This window comes from Fundulus heteroclitus, chromosome 2 (genome assembly GCF_011125445.2).
Source record: "Fundulus heteroclitus isolate FHET01 chromosome 2, MU-UCD_Fhet_4.1, whole genome shotgun sequence".
In the NCBI taxonomy this organism is placed as follows: domain Eukaryota; kingdom Metazoa; phylum Chordata; class Actinopteri; order Cyprinodontiformes; family Fundulidae; genus Fundulus; species Fundulus heteroclitus.
Window position 1 is genome coordinate 3,102,253 of NC_046362.1, and position 26,980 is coordinate 3,129,232.

General features: G+C 39.0%; 1 protein-coding gene across 2 annotated transcripts in view; it reads right to left on the bottom strand.

The window, feature by feature from the left end:
• lsp1a (lymphocyte specific protein 1 a) overlaps positions 1-26,710 on the bottom strand; it is a 48,836-nt gene extending 22,126 nt beyond the window's left edge. Inside the window, exons 1-10 of one of the 2 annotated variants that reach the window (XM_036145851.1) lie at positions 26,372-26,710; positions 16,754-16,900; positions 13,697-14,069; positions 12,108-12,247; positions 11,573-11,813; positions 10,868-11,005; positions 7,325-7,368; positions 2,693-2,774; positions 2,094-2,225; positions 349-447 (exon numbers count right to left, since the gene is read on the bottom strand). In XM_036145851.1, the coding sequence (XP_036001744.1) occupies positions 349-447; positions 2,094-2,225; positions 2,693-2,774; positions 7,325-7,368; positions 10,868-11,005; positions 11,573-11,813; positions 12,108-12,247; positions 13,697-14,069; positions 16,754-16,900; positions 26,372-26,430 (1,455 nt within the window). In that variant the 5' untranslated portion in view covers positions 26,431-26,710. The remainder of the gene's footprint in view (positions 1-348; positions 448-2,093; positions 2,226-2,692; positions 2,775-7,324; positions 7,369-10,867; positions 11,006-11,572; positions 11,814-12,107; positions 12,248-13,696; positions 14,070-16,753; positions 16,901-26,371) is intronic. The other variant, XM_036145847.1, reaches the window with a different exon arrangement.
• Positions 26,711-26,980: the final 270 nt, after the last annotated feature.

Genomic DNA, 26,980 nt, shown 5'->3' on the forward strand with positions numbered 1-26,980 from the left:
GTTATATATGAGGTTTAAAGTGGATATGTAAAAGATTACTAATGATGTAGCGTCAAACACAGAGCATATAAGACTGTAAAACTGTAATGCTATTCATTTCCTACCACATATGAAACAATTCATCATATATTTGTATCTGACTTTTTACAAGAGTGATTCCACACCTAAGGCAGTGTCAGGCATGTTTCTTTGCATATCACATCACTGACAAATCAGATACAACCCTGATTTCACAATAAACATAAGATAAGCTTACGTTTAGAGATAATTTTGGCTAAAATGGTCGTTTTATATGTATGCGATAAAAATCAACAGCTTAAAAATGTGTGCTATAAAATATGAACTTACAGATGGTCTGCATGGTGACTGTTTGCTGCTGGTTTCTGAGGGACCTTTGACCCAATGTGTGATAAGATTGGCCACGCCCACCTTCAGACTGCCAGTGTCCTGGTTGAGAAAGCATAAAAAAGATATAAAGCCTGAATACACTAGCCATGTTTCATCCGATTCCCATGTGAATTTTGAGCAAACTTTTAAAATGTTGCAGAAAAGAAAGTGCTATTTAGGCATGTGTCTAACACCTGGTTTGGAGTGAATTACCAGGTTGAGCAAAGCGTAATTAAGTCAAAAGTTGACATTACTTGTGGCTGTCATAAATAGGACGTTGAGGTTCCAAACTAGCAAGGACCACACATTTTAAAATAAGGAGACATGTTTTCAGGAATGTGTTGCTATTGAGCTAGTTGTTCTGTCATGTCAGCAAGTATTGTCGATGTTACATGCAGTCTGGAGATATTGAGAAAGAAATGCATTTATACGCACGTTATGAGAATATCCAGGAAGACGGACACAGCTAATTAGTCATGTGTGGTAAATGTTCGCTACATCAGAACTTAATCGCAAATGGGTTTCCATCTCCCTTTCTGCTCATTGACTATTATTCACAAAATTCAAAAACACCACCACAAGGTAGCGTAAAACCTTTTTTTTTTTTCCAGATCTCCTCTGCCATCATCTGTTGGGGCAGCAGCCTTAGAGCAACTGACTTAAAGAAGCTCAAACAGCTTATAAAGAAGGCCAGCTCTGTTCTGGGGACTCTTCTAGAACCTCTAGAGATGACTTGGCAAAGAAGGATTCTTCATAAAATGAAGAACATTATGGACAACCCTGAGCATCCTCTTTATCAGATTGTTGAACAACAACAGAGCGTCTCCAGTTCAGCTGTAAGCCAGACCGCTACAGGAGAACCTTCCTCCCTACAGCCATCACCACCTACAACAACTGGTTGAAGAAACACCTGTAACATAAATTCTTTGATCCTCTAAATCAGTTCTGGCTTAATTCACACATAACCCAGACTCAGTAAATTGCCAGTGAGTTACTCTGTAAGGTTGTAAAGGCCCCACATACATGTGGAGACATTAGTCGACGGACAAGTGCGCGGAGTCCAGGCATACTCAAGGCGCACAGACAGGTACGGGCAGAGCTAAATTTTCATGACTGCGTACGCGGTGTCACACTATAAACTGTTTGGCAGAAAGAAGCCTTCATATTGAACTGTTTTATATGTGACACCAAGCTTGATTCACTGAGTTGCTCCAAGCAGGCAGTCACAAGGATGGGAAAGAAAGGGCTCTAGGTGCTCAGCAAGCTAATCAAACATTTTACCATCCCTTCCCCCGCTTCATCCTGCCGGCAGATAGGGTGGGAATTTTCCGCAATATGTAGACTAAGAAGGGTAAAACGTTGGCGAAGAGTCTACACATCCACAGTATGCGCAAACTACGCCCGAGTATGTGGGAGCCTTGAGTGTGAAAGGGGCTATAGTCTGAATACAACTGATGAATTGGTAAGCCTGTATAGGCATAGTCAAGTTATTGATGTCAAGCTATACCAAGGTTTTAAAAGGTTAGTTTGAAAATCACAACATATTTGCATCATCTTGTTCTTACGATTTTCTGCTCAAAGCCACTTGTGGTCCTCAAGCAGTATCAAAATGTGCTCATGGGGCTGGCTCTAGAGAATCTTATCTATGCTCATGTTACACATACACATGTTATATATCAGCAACAATCTGTCAGTGTTTTTTTTACCTTGCATGTGACTCCTTTGGTTGGGCTCCAAGCTTCTCCAGCCTCAAACAGATTCTTCTTGGTGGCAACAACCTCTGGGGAGTTGGGTACGTCAGTAAGCGATGGCTTCACTGCACGGGTATCCTGGGAGTTCTTTTAAAAGATTAATTTGTTTGTTAGCAAGGTATATGTAACCTAAATACCTTTATGAAAGTTCATGGATAGTCCGTCGGTTGTTCACTTCTAATACACTAAACAGTCTTTAAATGTTCTTAAAAGGATACCTTTCAGAAAAAAAATACAATTTTGTCTCTTTTTTAAATCATGTTCTACCTGTTTTTATGGTTTTCCCATGTGTGTTACAGAAACATAATTTAATATCAAGTACTTTGTGGCCTTCTTATTTCTGTTTTACTTTTTCAAATTGTAAATATTAACGTTTAGATAGTGACAACTGTGAAAAGGTCTGAAAAAAAACTATGCATGGACCAAAATCTGTATTGAAATCAAAGATTCAGTTTGCGTGTATGATTCAATGAATTCAAAATTTAATGTCCAATAAAGCTTAAAAAAACCTGACTTTTGTAATGCTTTAAATGCATGTGCTTGTGTGTGCTGACCTCCACAGCGTGAGTGTACTGCTCCAGCTTGTCGTCAATCTTGGTCAGAAGAAAGAGAGGCTGAGTCTTCTTGAAGCTGTTACTAAATCAAACACAACACAACATTGCAGTCTTTTATACTGAAAGCCACAGGTTGTGAATTAAATAAAACATCTAACTGGGCCATTTCTCCTACACAGCAGTGTAACTTTTCACTGAGCTGCCATTATATATTCCATGATATCTTACTTAGAGACTAAATTTAATTTTTGCTTTCCTAAAAAATACTAAAAAGCAGATTAACATAATTTCAAATGTGCAGCATACATTCACACATTCTGTAAAAAATGTCTTCATTACAGAAATCAGTGAGGTGAAGTTGTCAGTGTTCTGTTGTGTCGTGACTTTCTCTGTTGTCACTACCTCATATAATTTTTACTTTTCAAATTATTGAATCACTTTAGCTGTTGCGCCTCTCCACAAAGCCAAAAGTTCCTGCTCCATGGACCTAGGAAAATTCCTGACTACACAAACAGTTCCCTGCGGAAAACCATGGCGGACGAGCAAGCACTTCCTGTAGCGGAGGTTCATAAATATAAGCATGTTCATGACATGGCCCATAACGATCACCGTAGTAGTTGTTAACAATTCCTGGATAGAAATCGCCATCAGAATGATTGGCATGTGAGAAGAAAGTAGGAGGCTTAAATGTTGGAAACAGCTATGTTTTCTATTGGTACATGTAATGGGGTGTAGTATCATTGCCGTAGGAGCACAACGTCAGCCTGACTCTTGCCAAATGGATGTAGTTCCACCGAGCTCCACACGACGTCAACACATCCATCTGGTATCACTGCCAGTGGGTTTCAATACCACATAAAATGGATTAGCCAATCAGAATCGCCGGGCGGGATTTTCGGAGATGTGATGTATCAGAGAAGCAATTGTTTGGATTCAGACAAAAATGGCGGCTCGCAGTGAGGAAGTAAGAGTGACCAGATGTCCCCGTTTTGGATGACCTGACAGAGACTGTGCCTACCCGCTTGCTTAGCAAAATCAGAGACGTCCCCGGCTTTCATTAGAGAAATCTAGTCACCTGGAAACGTTGATGCTGCTATCTCATCAGTGTTGTCCAATCTACTGAATATTATTTCTTTAAAATAACACCAGAAAATGGCTTTGAAGACTATTGTTAGTGGAAACGATGGTTTCAGTTTCGATGTTGAATTTGATGTGAGTGGTTGAAGTAGCACGTCATTAAAGATGACGGATAAGTGGTTTATCCTTTCATATGCAAGGATTTTTGATAAGGCCCCTCCTTCTGAAATATATCATCAATGGAGCAATCCCAGATGGATGTGTGGAGCTCTGCAGAACGAAATCCATCAGGCTAGAGTCAGATGGATTTCGCTGCCATCTACAGTCCAGGAGAATAGTGCCACTATGAAGGAAAAGTCGCATGGAGCATAAATGCTTCAGATGTTGTGTCCGCACGTATCATTTCCGCACGAAACATATGTGCATCAAGCATAAAGCAGCCTTTACTGGGTCATTGCTGCAATGTTTGAATCACAGTTGCGTTGTTTCTGTAGCTGTGGCATGTTCTGTACTCTATATATGACGTGTGACAGCTGCAGCACTCATGGGGTCAAATTTTCCCAAACAATTGTTTATTGGTAATCAAATTATGTATTTTACAGTGTTAAATCTACTATAGGCAATATGCGAACATCTTTTTTTTCTAAGGCATTAGGTCTTTCAGCTGGTAAGCAGGATTGAAACAGATTTATTTGTATAGTATTAGTATTCAAGTGTATTAGTACTATATGACTTGTTTCATACAATTTGGGCATATTTCCACATCTTTATCCAGACGTGTATTCTTTGTGATCATGTCGCTTTTAAAGTAACAGCCTCTTCTTCACTAAGAGATCTTTCCGCTGATGCTGAGACAACAACCCTTTCTCACCATTTTCAGCCAGAATCTTCACAAGGCCGTTGGGTTTTGTGGTGTTGATGTGTGCATTTTGCACCTGAACACCTTAATCTATCAGACACCAAATCCATCTCCTTCCTGAACGGATGTTGGCTGGACATTCCTATTAAATTTATACTAGCATATAAATGTTTGAACAGATTAATGTGGCCCCTTAAGGGTTCTGGAATTAGTACCCAAAGATAGCCCAGACTTGTAGAGGTCCGCAATCTGTTTCTAATGTTTTGGCTGATGTATTAGATTTTTCCACAACAACAAAAAAGCTAGATTTACAACATGTAAATTTCAGACTGATTTAGTGACAATGAAAAAAGGGTTAAGTCTCTTTTCATACAGTTTCAGTTGAAAAAGACAGTGGGTGACTGGCTTTGAGGGTTGCTCAAAGTCTGTTTAACCTCCCATGCAGGTTAAAACATTTTGGACAGTCATTTGGTTAGTCCAAGCCATGAGATCTTTTTTAGGTACACCATCACTTTTCCTTGGTTTTACTGACCTGGATGTGTGCCTCTTTTTCTTTTGTTTATCTTACTAAACTTTTGATCTGGTAATGTACTCCCTGTCACATCTACTCCTCAGTGCCATATCGGCATCTATTTGGTCAGAATTCCTCTCAGAATATATACCCGGTTTTTACTGTGCTACTTGTCAGATTCTCACACTTTAAAAGTTATGTTAGAGTTTCAGCATGGAGTTGGATTGAATTTCTGTTTAAACTGATTTTGCGCTGTTGAGCTCTCTGAACTACCAAACATAGCTTAATGTGAAACGTCAAGTTGTTTTCTAGTTTCCATCCCAACCACAATGGTTAAGGAAGTGAAAAAACTGTTTGTAAACTTGTTTTTAACCCAAAGTTCCACCATGTTAATTAATCCAGCACTAGGCAGGTTTAAATTAAGTTCCATGTGTTTTATCTAAATTATTAGTCTTACAACTTCTTGACTGAATATAGGCATTGTAGCTGCAACTCCCTCCCTGGCACAATGATTTAACAATACAGAAGGTAGTCAAGGCAGGTATTCTACTTAATTAGTACTTCACACTATAACACCTCCTGCATATTGTCTTCATAATGTGTCTATATTTTTACAAAGGAGAGAATTTAAATAGAGTTGTTATTGAATTATTCGTCTTCTAATGTTGTTAGAGAATATCAAGTGTGAGTCTGATTCCTCAACGCTATCACCAAAGAAGTAAAATGATCTTCTATTTATTTGAACTATATATACTATATACATCCTTGCAGAGACATCTCTTTTTCCTGAAAGTTCCTCGGAGCTGATAATTTCCTGCTGCAGACTGCCTGGAGCCGCCATCCCTCACCCACCACTAGAGAAAACACAGCCCCAGACATCTGGACAGAGTTAACCAGGGCTATGAATCACAACTTAGGAGAATGATACACTGAGTAACGTGGGGAGGGTTCCTTTGACCCCTCTTCCTCATGTTGCCATGTCTGTCCTTGCTCCAGGCAACTAAGGGTTAACCAGCAGCTATGAAGCAGTTGGGACTAACAACTGTAGGAGCTGAAAAAATTGCCCATTTAGCTTAAGCCATACTAAATGAAAAGTTATTTTTTTCTATTCATGTAAAATGTGATTTAGGGTGATTAAAAAAATCTTCCAAGTTACACCTTTTTTCAGACTAGGGCTGCTAACATTCCTTCTGAAAACCATCCAGTGTAGAAGATTTTGTCTTTCCAGCAGAGGACTTCAAAAGCTGCTCAACATGGCAAAGAAGGCTTTTAGCTTTACATATTGGGCTCTGACCTACCAACATGGTTCACTGGTTGCTCTAAACCTGAAATATAAAGTTCCTTGAGATGACGTGTTGTGAATTGGCGCTATGTAAATTAAATTTAAGAAAATTTAATTGAATTCAAAATTAAATTAAATGTCTAAACCTTTGGGCACGTGGGTCAAGATTGAATATGAAACATCGTGCTCTACAAATTTAAATGCTTTTCAGATTAAAAGTTTTATTGAATTTGATGTTGTAAAATGCCTTGAGATATGTGTAGGGAATTGGCGCCATATACGTAAAATTGAATTGAATTTAATTAAAAACACAAAAACGTTTCTTGTATATGCTGTTTATTTTTATCTCCTCAAAAATAATCTAAACGCATATCAAAGTGCAAATTAGTCAGAGTTTTATACAGAAACAATTTGTGACTCACTGTGAATTTGAAGCATTTAAAGGATTGTGCATCTTTTATTTATTAAAAGAAAGGCATATAATGTTCAACTCTAGAGTTGAACATTATATGCCTATATGGGTTGATTCTTTTTATTTTCGTAATCTAACATTTGTTTTATCCTCTGTCAGCAACAACAGCAAAATATGATTTGCTCTTTGTTGAAACAGGCTGAATCTATTTGGCTATTCTACTGAAAGGTGGCAAGTCTGCTTCCAGGTCCATGGACGTTTTTAGCCCTATTTGCTGTTATTGTTAAAATAATAAAAAAAGAAATGTGGTCAAAAAAACTAAAAATATTTTGGGGATGTTTTGGATTTTGATTAATGGAGATTAAACAAACCTTTAGTAAACATATTTTATTTGATTTTGAGGAATTTTTAAAATTTGCTTGACTTTGGCCAACTCCAGTTTTGATGAAATGTCTCAAAATCGAACTCTTCACATTAAAATACTTAATTACCTTTTCTTTAGTGAACGGTTCAGAGAATTGGTTCTCTCATTGATCTGAAAAGAAAGAAAACAGTTTTGGGTCATTTTCCCCTAAAGGAACAACAATGGAAATTAGTATGTTCTGGCTGCCTAAGTTCATAGGACTATTAATGATGCCTCAGGTCTGCTTTTCATCTGCAAAAGCACCACAGCTCCTCCCTGGACAGAGCTCCAAAAGTCTGCTGTGACCTAGACAAGCTTAACAAGCTACTTTACATGTTTTGTACATATTTTACTGCTAATTTACTGCTGTGGTCATTATTAATGAATTAAGCTTTTAATTCAACCATGATAAAAGTATTGAGATTGAGTAACCCTTCTTCAAGAGGGTGATATGATGGTGACATACACTCGAAAAATTAGAAGAAAGGAACAATGCTATTTTGTTTTCTTTTAGGACTGATGATGAGGGCAGGATTGTCATTTTGCTCAAAAAAAGGAATGGGATCACACAATTGCTTTACAAAAACACTCCTATGGGAACAGAAGGAAGTTAAATCTTTGCGAAACAACAACATCAACATATTTCTGTCTGCAAAAATACATGTTTTACTTTGACCAGGTTTAAAATAAAGATACTGACACGGTATCATTCAGCATACACTACCAATCAAAAGTTTGGACTCACCTTCTCAATGAATGGTTTATCTTTATCTTTATTTGACTTTATTTCAACTTTGCTCATGCTGCACATAAGCTTTATTATGTTGCTCTCAAACATCCGTGTCAAGCTGTTAGCTTAGCATGTAGCACCATTATGTGCTAAGCTAACAGTACCATTACGCTCAGTCTAATTTTTGCGTAATTCTGACAACTTTCAGCGTAATGAGCCGTTATGCTGAAAGAAACTGTACTTATAGTCCTCTGCATCTTATATGTTTTTTTTTTTACCTCTTTTTGACGCATTTTTTGACTGATGCATGTTATATTCCGGAGCGATTTATATTCTGAAAAATACGGTACTAGTACCTCTGGGAACTCCTTCACAATTGACCAAAGCAATAATCAAAAACAAAACCAAGCCAAAACATGGAAGATCTTCTAAGTGATTTCACAATTTTGGGTTTGATACACAATTCTATATAATTTTGAGTCATTGTTTTGATCTCTTCACTATGTATCTGCAATATAGAAAATCTTACAAATAAGGAAAAGCCATTGAATGTCAAAGGTGACTCCAAATGTTTGACTGGTACTTTATGTGGTGAAAATAATGAAACCAATCATAATACAATAAACAGCAACAGCAAGCCACAGGGGCAATACTCCCGTATAGGGGTAATGTTAGGACAAAATAGAAAATTGACAAATATTTATATGAGCTTTTAGGATGATGAGTACTGCCACAACCATCACAAAAAGCTGTTGCTATGCTAGTAATTGCGTTGAAATCTTTAAAACAATCACATATGGCAATCTGAAATGATTTTAAATCCTTCCAGGATTACATGGGTACCTTGCATCAGGGTTTAAGAATGAAAGAAAACAGCAGGGGGGAGGTTGACGAATGATAGAGCAAAACCACTGAAACATGTGGCACAGTGCTGACTGCCAGTGAAAATTGTTGATGAGCAAAGCTTATTTTCTTAATTTTGTATTCAACTGAACAGTTGCTAAAACTATCAAAATACCAAGATTTGAATTTTGGCTTTTATTGCTAGTCCATTAGACACAGTGTGAGTGAGGGAGATTTGGCTCAAGGCCCACACAGGTCATAGGTCAAGGCCTTACATCTTTACTGATTAAAGTGGCAGTAAAACATCCAGTACAGGCTGTTTAGGCATAGTATTTTGGAATAATTGATGGATTGTTTTTATTTTTCTATTTCTCCTTTTGGTATGTAGATGGGGGAGTTAAGACTGAGGGAGGAGAAAGGGAGGATAGAGCATTTCAGAATCATGAAGTCAGAAAAGAAATGCATCAAGTGAGAGGGAAATGAGAAACAGACTGTCCTGTAATGCATAATTTGTTGTGTTTAAAGAAATAAGTAACATTGGCCTTCAAAGCCCATCAACAGCATTGGAAGGAGCATCAGAAAAAGATTGTATTAATGGTCTTTTGAAGGTTATGTGTGAAAATTTTTTTTTTTAAATAAAAGTCAAATACATTAGATATTTGCTAATTGATTATACAGTAGTAGGATTTAAAATAGTAATAATATATATTACAAACAGATTCCCTGGTGCAAAGCAATTTCTCCATGAAAAATGTCATAACGTATGACAAGAAATATTTTAGCAAAAATTCTTGCATTTAATAGGCAAATTAAAATGCCTATTAAACTCCCACTTTGTAATTTTATTATTGCTCCTTCAAAAGATCTCTTGCTGTGCATGTTATCGGGTAATTTATCACAAAAACAGAAACCAGATCTATTGTTTTACCAGATAAATTGTTGTCACATTTATAAACATTCTCCATCTTTTCTGTCAAATGTAATTAAACAACAATGCTTTCAGGTGGAACTTGAAATATGCATTCCTGACACTGATGACACTGATCATCTATTACTGCTTCAAGTTAATTTTGAGGATGAATCTTTGCTGCCTCATGCAAAAAGCAGTCATGGGTATTCTCACACCAGGTCAAATCGGTTATGTTAGCTATTTTAGCATCACTTGACTAAGTAAGTAAAATGTTTTTATGTGCCATTTATACTTCTATGCACAATTTTCTAGGGCCTCCCATGTTCAAAATATCCTTAACTTTATGTGTGTTACACAGTTGAACTAATACTGTTACAGTTTCCAAAACAGGTTAAATATATAGATATGAAAGTTTCAGCCCCTTCTGTAGTCTGTAAATCCATTTTCTCTCTGGGCACTTTTGTTCCAAAAGCGGTTGAGAAAACATTGAGAGGTGTGGCACAACACATGCAGAATCTTGTACATATCTGTTTCTAGAGCTCTGGTGTCCAAATGTTTTACTTTTGGACTCAAGGACAACAGTACATGCTGTGAAGGTGGAGCCCGGTCATGCTGGCTCTTCAAACTCACACAAACACACCCATGCAACTTACAAGCCTTACAAGACTGAACCCGCCAGCTGGGAAGAAAATACAGTTAGAGGTCAGTTCTATTTTTGAATAATCATCTGTTCAGTTGAACAACACAAAAAACAAAGCCTTCAGCTAACGGTAACAGTTGTCATTTCTGATGCATTCACATCATTTCATCTGTTTTTTTCATCCTGCTTATAGCTTAGTTCCAGTTAGTTGTACTACTTATTTTTCTTTTTAGCACAAAAGCAGATAGAGCGCTCATATATGAAGTGTAAAACTATTCATGCTTCTGAAAACATGCCTGCTGTTTCATCAGATTCTGGCTTTTCAGATGTCTGTGTAGAGATTACATATGATGATGGATATCACAGCACCAGGTTGTCACTAAAAAAAACTTTTAATGTTCTACTGTTAATGTCCGCAGCCTCCATATAACCCCTGCATGGCTGTTCAGACAAAGGCCGAACATTTTGTTGTGAGTTGTTGGGAAGTTCTGGGAGCACGTTTTATTACCTTTTGTGTTGAAACTTTGGGAGTAAAAGGACTGAACACCTCCTCTCCTTCTGCACTGGATGTACTGAGGCTCTTCATCCTGGCTGCAGCTTCCATCCTCCTCCTCTCCATGTCTTCCCTCATCTTTCTTCTTTCCTCCTGGATATAAGGTCAAAGACATTTTGTCACACCATGAGGCACAGTGCTGTCGCACATAAGATACAGCAAAACGGTTTCTCCCCAATAATTCATCTGTGAACTCCTCTTTTCCAGGGTCTTTACACTACTATAAAAGCCCAGTCACAGCTACTCAACAAACAACACAAATCAAGGCCTAGTTTAAACGTTTGTGTTTCTGACTCTTTTTCCTTACTTTATATTGTTTGTTCAAACTCAATCGAGACCTTAAGAAAGCAAAACAATCCTTTTTCTTTCCCAATTAAGGTTATGTTTTACTTAAAAATCCTACAATGCGAGTTCTTCATAAAAAAAAAAAACAATCCAAACTCGTTTCACAGTGAAGGATGTCTCAGGATTAATTAATCACAGACAAATTAGATCCATAACAGCTAAACTTCACTTCCCTGGTTATTCTCTGCATCTTTTAGTTGACACAGTCAGAAAGATGCTTAATTCACCCCACTTGTGTAAAAATCTACATAAAGCATAATGAGGCTGGCTTTTAATTTTTGCCATTGTATGCGTTCTACATAGAATGATGAGCACCTCCTCTATCGCCAGCTGTTGTTTCTCCTCCTGCTCCCTTTGGCGCTCCTCCTCCTCGCGAGCTCGGCGCCTCTCCTCCCTCCTCTTCTTCAGCTGCTCCAGCTCCTGCTCAGCCTCAGGCTGTCTATCTCTTATTTGCTTCAGCTCCTGGCTCTCCTTCTCCTGCAGGCTGTGGCGGATCTTCTCCAGTCGCTGCTCTGCCTCCAGGAAGGGCTTCACCTCCTCTGACTCCACAGATCTTCTGCATAGAGCAAATAAATGTTGGTCTAGGCTCTGAACCACGGAACAATATCCACATACAGCACTTTTTAAAACAAATTCTTAAGTTGTTTGAGTTAATTTATGTTTAAAAAACGACTTTTTAGACCAAAAATGTTCCTACTTTCATAATTTTAAAGGCAGAAGTATGACAGAAAGATAATTAGCGGATAATATTAGCAGATTAGAGCCTGGTTTCCTAAGAAAAATAATTTTTTTCAGTGCTGGACAGATAAACAGCAGCATGGCTGGATTATTTCTAATGCACACCACACACCTGCTGGTTCGCTCCATCCGGTTCATGGATGACGTGGCCACCTGACCAGCCGTGTCCGTCTTTGGGCTGTTGTGCTTTGGCTCTTGGCAAAGGAAAACCTTTGATGTGTAGGACACTTTAATTTCTTTCTTTTTCTCTCCCTGTTTGGAAAATGTTGGAAAAGAAGCAATTTGAAGGTTTTTTTTGTGTGTGTCAGAGACATTAAGAAAACATGAACAATAATTTGTCTGCTTAAGATTTTTCTCTTTAGTCATAGGAGGCTATGATTTAACTCAGTCCATTTTATATCCGACTCGTCCTTAAAAAGTGGTCTGAATGAAATGGGCAGAATGACTTGAGACTTCGTAAAACCCTTCATCCATTGATCCACCAGTTGTCTGTAGCCACTTATCCTTGCAGGGTCACAGGGAACTGGTGCCTACCTCCACCTTCTCTAATTGGGGAACACACTGGAAAGGTCCATCACAGGACAACATAGCATACCGGTCAAACAACCATGCACACACACTCATGGCTAAGGACTACTTAGAGAGACAAATTAACCGATGTTACTAATTAACAGAGGTAATCAAAGGGAACCGAGGCATGAACAGGAAGGGCATGCAAACTCCAGAAAGACTGTAGAATGACCTGGGATTCAGACCCAGGACCTTCCCGTTGCAAGGCACCAGTGGCACCAACTGTGACTCCCTGCATCTTAATTTGAAACTTCAGCCATATCTTCATTTTTGACTGCATGCAAGCATAAATTATTGTCTTAGAAGAGACACATAACTCCTTTGTTTATCTACATTTAAAGTGAAAATCATAAAATATAAATGTGTTCCAGCCATTGTGTTTTAAACTAAGTTATTTAAATGAAAAATAAATGTCAAACTATAATGAAAGAAAGCTGAATCTGAAATTGGATGAAACTCTTACATTTCAATTTTCAAACTTCTAGTAGACATGACCAGAGGTGGAAAGTAACTAGTTGTATTTAGTAACATGTACTTGAGGACCCGTTAAAAGTAGTGTTGCGCCGATACCGATACCAGTATCAGACGGGGCCCCGATCCAGCACTAAAATGGTGGTATCGGTATCGGCAAGTACCAGCAAATAGGTCACAGATACCATTTTGATGTTTGTATGTCACTTGAACGCAGCCTTCTCTCTCCCTACTACTATTATACATGTTATATAAGTTCATGAAAGTTGCACTATTCTGGCATTTGAGAGGCAAAAGTTTATTCAACTATTGTCACCCATTCCAGGTAGGCAATAAAAAGTTCTACTACCCTAAGTAGTATGCACTTCTTCATATATACACACACATCAGTTTCAAACAGATGGTATCGGTATCGGTCGATACTCCACAACCAGGTATCGGGTATCGGTATCGGGGCCAAAAAATGGCATCGGCGCAACACTAGTTAAAAGTTGAAATATCTGATTTGAGTACAATTTTTGGCTACTCTACCCACCACTGGACATGACATCAATTTCAGTATTCAGCTTTAAACAACAATATTAGCAATGTAAAAGAAAATCAGCGAGTTCAGAAATCAGTGAGACTAATGTGTGTATGTGTTGAATGAGAAAGTCTTACCTCTGTACTTGGCTTTTGAATGTCTTTTTTTGTATTTGCCAACCCTTTATCCATCTTCATTTCTTCCCTCTCTTTCACTCTCCTAGCCTCTTGCTCGTTTTCTTTCCTCCTCACCGCCTCCATTGTGATGCTGTTAGCCTCCTCCTGCTCCTGTCTTTGGACTTGACTGAAGTGCATGGAATGGGCCAGGGCAGCGTTTTTGGGTGCACTGTTCTTCGTAAAGACATCTTCCTGAACTTCCTCCTCTTCACCATCCAGGCTGAGCTCCTGCAGACGCTGCTGCCTTTGTTTCTCTCTGCGCTGAGTCCAGTCGCTAAAGCCCTCGTCCTCCTCAAGAGACGGAGAACTGCTGGGGTTCCGTTTGAAATCATACCTGCCGTCACATGAGAGAGTTAAACAAAACTGGTTAAACTGTAGTACGTGGGTGACACATGTACAACCATCGACTGACATGAAAGGCTCAAATGTGGAGTAGTACACTCTTGAACAAACTCTGAAGAATGGGGAAAAAATGTTCATACCATTTGTAACCTGGTTGTAAGTTCAGCGTAAAACCACAAAGGGAAGAAATTGGAGCAAGATGCAAAGCTAACACTTCACCAGCTGTTCAAAATTTTTGTTTTGTTTTTTTACTAAAAAGCACTGAAAGCATTGAAAAAAAAAATTCCAGTACAGAGCAACCCCAGTATTAGATCGTTAGATATTAATCTAGGCATACTTGTTGCAAATATTTCTATTTCCTGAAGGTCATTTACAGTCAGGAATTGACGCAGGGCTCCTTTGCGTATCATTTATCACGTCCCTCTGTTAGAGAAAGGATGCATCCAAGTGGCAGGATAATAGCTCTTGAAGAATGGACTTTGGCAAGCCTGGCTTTGATCTCCTAACAATGGGGGAAGGTTGCCTATCTGTGCTGTGTTTGTGTGTATTTAGTTGTGTGGTAGGATCATCATTTAGCTGAAAGATTGTACGGTAAGGCAAGTTTATTTATATACCAGCTTTCAGTAACAAGATGGTTCAAAGTGCTGCAGAATCCATCAAATTTTTATTAAGTAAAAAACAAAACATTTGAAATGTTTGTTTTCTTTCATTTTCCTTCATCATCTTTGCTTCCACAGTTGAAAAATCTCTTCTCAGCAAACGTATGTCTGTTAACATTGTAAAGACATTAAATCTGTTTGTTCTGGTTAAGAGACGTGCTGCAGAGTTTGGTACCATTTGAAGGTGGTAAAGGCCTTTTTTCTTCATGCATTTAAAAATGGTGTTACAACAGTCTAGAGGACACTAAATAAATTGCCTCATTTAAACATTTTTGTTTATTTGTGCTCTTTCATGATGTCTGAGTCCTTTTAATCAGGCCTGTGATTCTGAGTGTGCCCCTGCGCTCAAGTGGGTTTTGTATCTTTGGGAGGTGGCACAAGGAATTCCCTCAGCATTCCAGAGATGATTAGAAGGCTTGATCACCAAGTGGAACCTAATGTCTCTGCCTGATCCATGTTAAAGTAAGGCACCTAAACAACACCACAGATTCTGTTTCAGTGTAAAAAAAAACTTGCTTTGAAGCCCTGAAGCGATTCTTTAGGAAGGAACTTTAATTTGTCTTGCTCTTAATCTAGCCAGTGGAATAACTATCTCCCGTGCATCGCAGTAACACCAGTAATCTACTGAAAAAGTAAATATTGAATTGCTGCTAAGGCAAATTACAAGCTCCTTCAGCTACTGCAAAATGTGAATTTAAAAGAGAGCATTACATCACTGCTGCATCTAGAGAAGAGCTTTGAAAATGACAGACTGCCGCAGCACCACAACCTCAGCCCAGCTGAGCCTGCGATGAAATGCAAGAGGTGTTGGAGGTGAAAGCAGTAATTTACAGGCCTTAAATTTCAAGTCTCCCAAGACACCACAGGCTGTGGCATAGTGGAACCTTTCTCCAGAGACATTCTTTGCATGCTATGTAATGAGAAAGCAGCTGTGTGCTCATCTTCAGATCATCACCACTGGGAAGGTGGGAAGGGGAAGGGAGATTGTTTTCAGCTCCTCCCTAATGAAAATATCTGTTTTTATGTTATCAGTAACATAAGTTAAATCCGCTAACACAAGTCTATGTAAAATGGCACTGCAGACATTCGAGATGGCACCGCGTATTTCTGCCTCGGCACTGCACTGTCTTGTACTTTGTTTTTCATGTACTTTGCTGCTATTTTCCGGTTACTTTCACCAGAGAGCAATTCCTGATCATCTGCTCTCTGAGCAGTTTTCCTCTGGTTTTCACTGATCCAGAAGGATCGCGGTTGGAAGTGCTCCAGGTCTCTGTGGACTTTACTGAAGACAAAGACGGGGAGCCTGTGCAGGTTCGCTCATCCAGCTACGCCAGTGGGGACGGTGCGCGCCTCTACTGTCTGTACATCAGGCAAACAAAACAGATGAGCTGCTTCTTCTCAGTACAAGGAGCTAGTGCTCAGTTTGCTGCCCTCTGCTTCACTGAAAGCTGAAGATGAACACATTCTGGAAAGTTTACTTCTGGGGCTAGGGTATTGGTTTTTCCACAGTGCCGCGCACTCAGGGAAAGAGAGAGGTTGAAGGTTGGTGTACTGTGGTTATAGCGCTGCTGAAGACGTGTAGCCCTCATCTGCTAACCTTTCACTAAAGCAGCTCTTCTTGTTTATTCTGGCTGGTGTTGGTATCCCACCACAAGCCTGCACATCAGCAGCTCACTGTCAGAATAATAGATGTGGCAAAAAAAAAAACACCCAGACTCTCTCATCATTGTTCTTAGGGATTTTACCAACACAAATGAACTTTCATACTACAGAAAGCATATCGAGCGTCCAACTAGACACACAAATTGGGCCGCCAGTCTTAAAGGATGCCTATTGTGCTGTTTCTCTGCCTCCAAGTTGAAGGCAAAGACCTTTAAGCCTGTAGTCTGGACTGTTAACAAGTGGACGGATGAGTCAAAGCAGATGTTATTCGCTTGCTTCGGTTGCACAGATTGGAGTGTTTTTGAAGCTGCGGCCGCTGAGCTAAGACAGTATTTCGTGTTTGGTGTGTACTCACGTGCTCCTCTCCTCTGGTGCCTCGCTCTCTGGGGAGGAGTCTTCAGGTGTTGAGCCACTGTTCCTTCGACGTAAAGCTTCTCGAGCTTTCCGTCGACGTTCCCGCTCCACCTCTTCAGCGTCCTCAATGCTCCTCTGAGCAGTGAGCCTGAAGAAAAGGACGTCAATCGCTGCTGTTAGAAGCATCGAAACATCTAATGGCAGGGTTAAAAAAAAGGTTAAATCCTTCAAACAAGCTAAAATGAGACGAGTAGCCCACTGCTTCATTTTCAAGTGGGAAAAGCAAAACACTTTTTAAATGTAACTATAAATATCTCTCAACACATTAAATTAAAAAAAGGAGGTGTGGACAGCTGGAGAGTTTCGGTTCATATAAACAATCTATTGCATGATATTGCAAGCTTGCACAATCCTTTCACATTGCTTCACCCATTCCCACTAAACATATTTCATTTTGCTTGTTGCTTTTATCTACAATATGTAACCTGTAGCTCTTTAAGGTTATCTATATTTAATGCGTATTGTTCTGGAATTGAAGCACAGCCACATTCGTTAACATTGGAAGCCCTTCCTCCTCCTCCAGTTCTACCGATGTGTTTCCTTTTGGCAGGAAGGGATGAGCAAAGAGGGAGGGAGAGAGCGCATGGAGGTGAAGAGGCCACAGAACAGCTTGATGTAAATGTAAAAACTCGGATGGATGGTCTGATGGCTTTTTGCTAGGGTGGTGAGAACAGCAGGAAGCAGCAGCACCGGGTCAGTTCAGTTTACTAATCATGACGGGAAACAGAAAGAAAGTCCTGCACATTTATGCAGGAGTGTGTTTAAGGGTTGCATCCAGATCACCGGTCCAGAGATCACATCACCCCAGTCCTCCAACAGCTTCACTGGCTCCCTGTCAATACCGCATCTAGTACAAGCTTCTCCTCCTCACCTACAAGTGCCTTCATAAAATGGCTCCTCCATATCTGACTGACCTCCTGATGCCCCACTGCCCCTCCTGCTTCCTCCCAGATGCTCTGCAGACGCCAACCTCCTCACACCCATCACCCGCACCAAACACCGGGCCTTAGGGGACCGAGTCTTCGCTGCTGCCCCCACCTCAGGAACTCAGACTCATTACAGAACTTCTTTAAATAATAATAATAATAATAATAATAATAATAATAATAATAATAATAATTATTATTATTATTATTATTATTATTATTATTATTATTATTATTATTATTATTAGTATTATTATTATTATTAGTATTATTATTATTATTATTATTATATCCAATGAACTATATCAATGGTTTAAACACCATCAGAATTTGTTCTGTTTTTTTATCATGTAAAGATGCTCAGGATGACTCAGAAAAGAAGACAATTTTTTTCTGCAGTGTTTCATGTTTCCAATGCTGTATTGTAGCTAAAGATAGCATTTCCAGAAATCACTGCTATCAGTTGTTACAGTAACATCCCTGAAGACTGATGATCCAGACTTGGCAGAACTGCTGATAGAAGTGAAAAAGAAGTGAATGACTGCATCTTTATTTTATTTTTTTATTTTCATCTTCCCACACTCTAAACACCAACCAGCCACCAAAATGTCAGCTGGCATGGTGGGTTACCAGCTGGGGGCCTGTGGGTACTGGGGTGGTGCCTTTCTGACCTTGCAGCTTCTCCCACTGGGCTTTTCTGCTGACACATCTGTGTGCCGGACATATGGCAGCGCTAACGGAGGCCTGGTGTCTTCCTAAAGTTGCTGTGGCTTCAGAGCACAAGACTACCTACCATTTTATGCTCTTGGGAGCTGAATCTTGCAACCTTTCCACCATTCTGGGAACACTGCACTTCCAAGTGACAAATTTCCACACACACGAACCCCAACACACAGAATCTACAATATAATATGTGAAGAGGTTTTAATGATGAATCCCCATCTCTGTGATTTTAAGCAACAATGTTACCAGTATTTTTACTTTCTCTTGTTTTTTTTCTTTCTTGTCATGCAATTATTGCATAAACATGTAAATCTACCCCCCTTTCCAAAGGCCTGCTCAGCACACAGAGCTCATCCGGTCTGCATTGTGGTAAAGCTGCCATTGCAAAGACTTTAAACAAACATTTTCTTCCAAGCAGCTTTTCTGCAGTTTTCTGTTGTTGCCTTGTAAACTGACACCAGAGGCAAGAATGGGCATGCTGTCTCACTTTTGTTGTGTTAGTCCTCCTCATATAATGGTTGGCAAAGCTCATTTGAGCCATGGAGGTCAATACAACGTACAGCAGTTTGGGAACAATGATTTATCCTGACGGACGGATCAACTTTTAGCAGCAGAGAAGCGTTAGTAGAAAGTAAAATTTCAGTTTAACATTTCTTAATATTAAATCTCAGGAAACAGACTGGGGAATAACCTTCAAATCTGAGTTCATTTGAAGCTGTGTTCCTTTTGCCATCACATAAAAGTCATGGCAAAAGGCTGGAGGATGTGGTAGAATAGTAAGAGCTCTTTCAATCACTGTCAATCAGAGCATTTGGTTTCAGTCTGCTTTCTACACATTATTTGTGTTTTTTGTACTTTTATTAAACACTAAGAAAGCTACATGACTTTATGTACCCACCATAAACATTTATCTTTTTTATATAAAAAAAGTAAAGTTGGTAATCCATTTTTAAAGTAGTTATAGATGATTTGTCTCTTTTAATGGATACATTCTGAAATCTTAGAAAATGTTTGCAGTCAGACGGTTGGTTATAAAGTAGCAGCACTGCATTGTTTCTTCATATCAAAATTACGTCAAGAGTACCGATGACTGCTTATGAGAATCCTCTCTGAACATGAAGTGAGCCATGTGACCTCAGTTTAGAGAATCGAGGGTGATTTCTGAAGCATCAGCCAAGCAAATTGTGAGGTCTAATGAAATATGCTCTATTTTATATACCACTTTTAGATTTTTAAAGTTCATTGTTCCATTTTCTCCCAAAATGTGTCTAATTATGAGCTTAAGGAAAAGAAAGGAGAAGTACGGATGTTTTTTCCAAATTTAATTATCACTTACTCTAGAAAATTACTTCTTCAGTTTAACAGAACATCCAATAGTTTTGTAGTATTATATGGAGTCATATTTTATGTACCAATAATAAAGCTTTTGAAGAGAGGAAGGAAGGAAGGAAGGAAGGAAGGAAGGAAGGAAGGAAGGAAGGAAGGAAGGAAGGAAGGAAGGAAGGAAGGAAGGAAGGAAGGAAGGAAGGAAGGAAGGAAGGAAGGAAGGAAGGAAGGAAGGAAGGAAGGAAGGAAGGAAGGAAGGAAGGAAGGAGTACTCTGCTGGGGGTCAGGATTAGTCAAGACTGTTAGCAGTGTGTTTAGCATGTTCATCTCCACCACCCTTCCACCAAAGGTTTCCACTCCATTGTTTTCTTGTTCATTGTCTCTGTCCCCGTCTCTGATGCTGCTTACTCGACAAACCGTTTACCTTCCTATTACTCACCTAGCAAACAAGGGACTCTAATGTTCCTGTTTTATATGACTTTAAAAAATCAAAGACAAGGAAGGAAATCTAGAGAAGTTGAAAGGTTCTTTAGACGTTCACTGTGTTGTTGGCATTGAATTGGTTGCTTGGTGGATTTTATGGCATAATAGACAAATAGCAGATTAGAACTGCCAACAACGACTCATAGCCGGTTGCTCTGTCTGCACATGTTGATCGTGAACAGAAAAGGAAGAGGGATCACAGTGAGGAGGGAAAAGGTTGAGCGTATTATACCTCAGCTGCTCTTCTGTAATCTCTCACGCTGTCATCAGATGGATGACTGGATTGAATGATACAATAATAACAAGGTTAGTATTCAGCGCCAAAGCCCTCCAGCCTTTGTGGTGCAGACAAGTGTGGTGGGAACACATTTGGGAGATGAAGTCACTGCTGTGCTGAAACAAGTCAGAACAGCGAGATGCAATGAGTCATGCCAGGAGCAGAATTAAAAAAAAATCAACAAGTGGGTTCTGAAACGCACGAGGAGGTCTCTGACTACCCAGCCAGTCAGAGCCATGAGGAGCATGTGTCACAGTCACAGCATGCCCTGCTCCTGGAAAAATGACCAAAACTTTTACCCAATTTCAACCCATGTTTAGAAAAGCAAATTATATGAGGTGAGCATCCTACATGGCCACAATAAAATCTGCCAGTAAAGCAGCTTGTAGTAGTTTGGTGTTAAGCATCATGGAGTAACTGTATTTTCTAAATGGAAAAAGTAGTTTTATTTCATAACTATCTATGCATTTGGGGAAAACCAAGCAATGGCTGTTTTTTTTTTTTTTCACAAGAAACACCTTGCTCGGAAATAAAGCAGTTTGTTCATAAACCCAACATGTTCAAAGTGTTTGATAAAATCCTGTACCTAAAGCAAAATATTAAAAACCAACCTGATCGTGTAGTATGTAGCCTTAAAAAGTAGCCATGATTAAGTCTATCTGAAGAATTTCCCCAGTGACAAATGCTTGGCGTCACTATGACATTGTGGCAATCTTGTTACGTTTTCCTGCAGCTGTTGAGAAACTTTGTAATGATAGTTGATGCCGCTGACTCATCCAGAGGGAAATTTGGGAGGACGGTAAGATGATTCCGCCTAATTTATAATCTTTTTTTTATTTGTTTGTTCAAAGAGAAAGATTTTGTAAATTTTTTGCCATGCAAGGAAGGATCAGACAAAAAGTTGACAAAAATCAATTCAGAACATCAAATGAAGATCACTGTGGTGAGAAGAATGAAAAAGGTGGCAGCTGTACAACTGAAAGTAGGAAAGCTTCATCAATTTACCTCCTAGCAAGTAGGTAGGTAGGTAGGTAGGTAGGTAGGTAGGTAGGTAGGTAGGTAGGTAGGTAGGTGGGTAGGTAGGTAGGTAGGTAGGTAGGTAGGTAGGTAGGTAGGTAGGTAGGTAGGTAGGTAGGTAGGTGGGTAGGTAGGTAGGTAGGTAGGTAGGTAGGTAGGTAGGTAGGTAGGTAGGTAGGTAGGTAGGTAGGTAGGTGGGTAGGTAGGTGAGTTAAGTAACCGTCACAGGATGGTTTCTTACTGTGGACAGTTGAAGTTCCTTCATCCTTTTAATGAAGACGACCTGTGGAGAGAGCAGGGAGGCCTGTGCTCTCGTCACTCAGCAGCCCACCTCCCCCAAAGACATTCCTGAATGTCTTATCTCATTGGATTGTAAACACTAAGACAACCCACACATGAGTGAGGGATCCAGTTTTAGAGGTCACAGATTTGCCCCAATCTGTGCTGCAGGCTGAGCCAGCCTGACAAAGAGCTGATTAAAAACAGATCAGGTCTGCTGCGTGCCTGCCGTGACCCCCTCGGATAACAGAATGCTGTGTCTGAGAGGCGCTTGTGACCACATTTTCAGTCCAACAGTGAACTACAAAGAATCTGAGACCAAAGAGTTCAGATCGATGATCATGTTCTAAATACTTCCCAAGTCCCTTGTAAGAATTTCTGAGAAATCAGTGTTGATCTCATTCTTACCTACAGTCATAAAAGCACTAGGATACCCCATTAAATATTTCTTTTTTTAAATAAATGTTCACATGTTGTCTAATCTCATTTACTTAAGTGCACACAACAAAAATTCACCCTGAATTGAACCTGATAAACTCAAAATGTATCTTTTTGCTGTTAGCCGAAGAAAAAATCACCAACAGCTTGTTTTACCGTCTTTGGTTGAAAAAACGTCAGTGAGGCACTTCTTGTGGCTAGCTACAAGTCTCTGGCATCTGTCGACTATTTGAGGGGTTTCTCTCATGTTCAGCCAGTTCCAAGCCACCTTATAGCATCTCATGGTGATGAAAATAAGGCTTTTGCCATTGCTCAGGACTTTGCATTTCAATATTATTAGTGGCTCTTTGTTGGATATACCAAACATTTTGGGTCATCACCTTTTTTTGATGTCCAGCTTTAATTTCAGGTGGTCTCATATTTTTTCTACAGCACCGCTTGTGGATTTTGAATTCTTTTGAGGGCTCTTTGTATCCCTTGCTTGACTCATAAGCTGTTGCCTCAGACAGCTCGTATGATCTCATCATGGTGATCAATCTCACTTTAACAAGCACACACCAAACTAAATGTCTGAGAGGATACCAAAACAATCTTCCACTTGTGTGCATCTAAACCGATAGAGCTGAGTGTAATTTTGGCTATTTAAAATGGGAATAAATGTGGGGATGTCCAAATCAAATTTTACTCTCCCTTGAAACAGCATTGCCAGTGGTCTTTATTCGCAGTAGTCAGATATGAAAAGGTTCCAAGGTCCAATTCCAGAACTAACAGCCTTGGCACATGGGGGGCACACTTTACAGCTATGCCAAGTGCAGCCACACAAAGCAGTTGGTAGATGCCTTGTGTCCTGTTCTAATTGTTTAATTATATTACTTGAATTACTGTTGTGCAAATAATAAATAAATGTGTCCATATTTGTCAAAAAGACACAGGTTTCCATATGGTATCCTTATTTTTCATATGCAAGAACTTTTTAGGCCATGTACCAAACATGGGACACAAAGCTCTCAATGACATTAGATAACTATAAACCAAAGAAACAATACACAGATTATCTAAAGTAAACATTGAAAGAGTTGCTCGGATTTAGAAAAAGAACCAAGGGTCAAACATGTCCAAACAATCTGAGCAGAGCTGAACACCCAAAGAGGAGAGAACATGACAAATGGTGTTGGAAAACAGACAAGCAATAAATTATCTGTCAACGGTGGGGCTGGAGTCATATCCAGCAGTCAGTGTGATGTCATAGTTTCTGTCTGCACCTCCGAACAGGGGCAATCTTCTGCATAAACCACATCAGATAAACAGAGCAACTCCACCAGCTGTTATCAGTAGGCCGGATGATATTCATACCATGACTCATTGATTACAAAACCTCAACATAGACAGACACAACAAACAGAGCCCCAGCATCAATTCTCTATGATAAATCCTCTAAGTCAAAGGCCAGTCTCTAGTAACATAAAACATCTGAGGACAGCGATTTACACATAAAACCCATTTTAATGATAAGAGGTAACAAAAGGTTTACCAAACAAAAGGTTTTCCCAACACATCTGAATGTCAAAGAATAATGTTAGAAAGAAAGACAATCATTTGAATGGCAGTTTACATTACAGAAGTAAAGTAGGAGAAAAGTTGCAACATGAAATAAAGTAATATTTTTGTAAATCTAATAAGGTTTGCGTGAAAGAGGCTAAGAAAGATTTGATAATTTTCCAGTGGAATCACTGTAGCAACTGTTACTATGCCTGAGTTAATGGTGATTAAAGAAAGAAAAAAAGAAAAATGTTTTAGCCTTGACCACATTTTTTTCTAAGTAGACATTAAACACCATGAAAACCTTTTTGAAAACCTAGGGAAGGCATTGATTCACATCTTTACTATACTGCAGAAAATCGAGGGTGATTTTGGTACAATTTAGCTAAATATGTCAAATATATCTTTCACCTCATAAAATGGAATCTGGTCAAACAAAAGTGTTGATTTCCATTGTAGGGCCTCGTATGTATATGAAATAGTCTTTGGTCAACAAATTTACCTCTGGTATAATCAAAATGTACCATTGTGCACATTATATCAATATAATATTATTACAATCATGGTTTGTGAAATGTTGTTTTCTAAATGTCTGCTATGTTTAGAGAACCTTTAAATCTCATCAGATAGGTAAAAATCACTGTAAAATCAAAAGTATTTGAGAAAAAAAAGGGGAATTGTTTTGGAAACATTAAAGCCACTTGCGAGGCAGAGTTTAAACACCTGTCTCAGCTGGGCCCACATGTTTGCCTGATGGGCTTAAAGTTTTTTTTTTTTTTTTTTACATTGGATGAAATCATATCTTGTTAAGCCCGAACAATGAGTCAAAGCCCAAACCTTGGTCTTAGTTTGGTCCTTTGGGGTGACTTGAAATGGGCAGTACACCCAAGAAACCTTAATCTATCATAAACTGTTGTGGAGAACAGTTACTACACTGATAATGAATGCAGTCGACATTGCCTTCCATTGAGCAACATTTTACTTTTTTAATTTTTGAATAATGTGTAAATTTGAACAGTTTCAAATATCACCTTATTCGGGCAGTTTGCAACTCTATGACTCTTTGTTAGTCAGAGTTTTCCATAAGTCAAATTGGGAATTAATATCTCTTTCCTGTTTAAATGGATAGTACTTTAACATAATACTTTATGACACCAGTCAGACTCGTTCAGAATGATTAACATGTAAATATCATCTTTAAAGTGACACAAGTCTGCACAGGCTGAGAAGCCTCGGCAGTGAGGGAAGGCGTCTTTGAACAGACATCTTTGAGGAATTTTTATATACATGAAATAGGTTTACGAACTCTATTCTATAATTTTAGTCAAGTTGATGAACTTTGCTGTTTTTCTACAGCATCTGAGCCAAAAACCTGTTTATTTCAGTTTCCTGTCTGATTGCATGACTGTGTCTTCCCTGTTCTCTTAAAAGCCTCAGCTACCTGCCTCCGTTTTGGCCTGGTTCTGGTTCTACACATATTCTTTTGGCATCAAAAGGCAGTGATTTCTCTCTCAACCACATTAAATATGCATAGATATATTCATACTAAAGGAAACATATATAAATGAAGATTAACTAAATAACATTTTAGGAACATTAAGTGCCTGATTATTGTCAAGAAGTGGGTGCAAAAAGGTGTTTCGCACAACAGAAATTGATAAAGAATATTACATTTTCTAAAATGAAACAAAAGGTAAAAATAAAAGTTAGTAAATCCTAATTTGATTAACAGAATTTTTAAACAGGACTTCTAAAATGTAACATTGCTGTCTTAGTTTGATCTAACATCTGTTAGAATTAGACCTTAACAAAGTACACTAAACCAAGGAAACCACAGGGAAACAATTAAGCTTTTATGTAACACTTTAAAAGATATGTCATGATGTGATTTCAGCTTTTGAAATTTTTTGAGTCACTGAAAAGTATCAGTAGAACCAATCACAGGAAGAATTAAATTACGAGAGGCATATGCCCTGAAAAAACAGGACATACCTCTGTATATGGGGAGACAGAAAACAATAGAGTGACTCTATGACCTTTAACCTTTGAAGCTGGTCAGTGGCACCATTTCCCTCCTCAGTAAAACAGGGAAGCCTGAGGCATCAACCCTGACTAAAACCTTTCCACTAAAAAGTCTCCACTTTCAGCCTTGAGAAAAAGTTAGTGGGGTTAAATCAGAAAATAATCAAGCAATGGATTATCTATTTATTATCATTAATAAATATTAAAGGAGCTTACTGAAAATCCCCTGACCCCCTCTAAACTCTGTGTGACCCAAAAAAAATCCCACTAATCCTAAGGTTTCCATTAAAAAAATGTTGATTTTTCAATACAAACAGACTCAAAATCTGAAAAAATAGGTTTGTGAAGATAAAGGGATCTGATGGTCATCTCAAAATTGCACAGGGTAAACCAAAAAGCCATGTTTACTCATGTAACTCAGTCACCTTTGGAAATATGTGTGGTGTTTAAATATTAACCTGAGCAGCTATGTTTCTCTCTTAAACAAAGAGAAACTAGCACCAGAAACGGAGACTGGTCCATCACATACCTCATTAGATTTTGCAAACCCTGTTTGCTGGAGTTCCTCCTCAGCAGAGCGTTGGACATGTTTGCCTCTTTTCTGCTTGTAGTGGTCCTCTTATTTGTGCCTCAGACCGATAGAAATAGAAGAATTTACACCAGCTTCTGATATCACTTTCCTCTCTCTCTAAAATCAAGCCCTGAGAGCAGTTTCTTGCTCTGTGTCGCTCCGTGTCCTACCAAAATAAACAGCCCCAAAGTCTGTGAGAATGTGAGTTTATGTGGCAAAGACTCCACACACACAGTCCTAACCCTTACAAAGCTTGTTGAGAATGTCAGCAAAGCTAAAGGGGACTAGCTCCTTTCTCTTATGGAGGCTGGATCTTTAGTCCTAACACTCCCCCCAGCTCAAACACACAGGTCACCCCTCCCTCTGTCCTACATGTGGTTTTCATTGAAGAGCTCAGAGCAGTGGGACTCACAATCTCTCCTCTCAGTCTTTCTACAATCGTTGTCCGTTAATTCAGCAAACAGTTTTCCCTAGCGTGGAATTAAAAAAAGAGGCTGTGTCTGAAAAACAAAAAATCTACTATTATGAGTCTTTGAGCTCCCTAGATATTTTTAGTCTTCTGTCAGC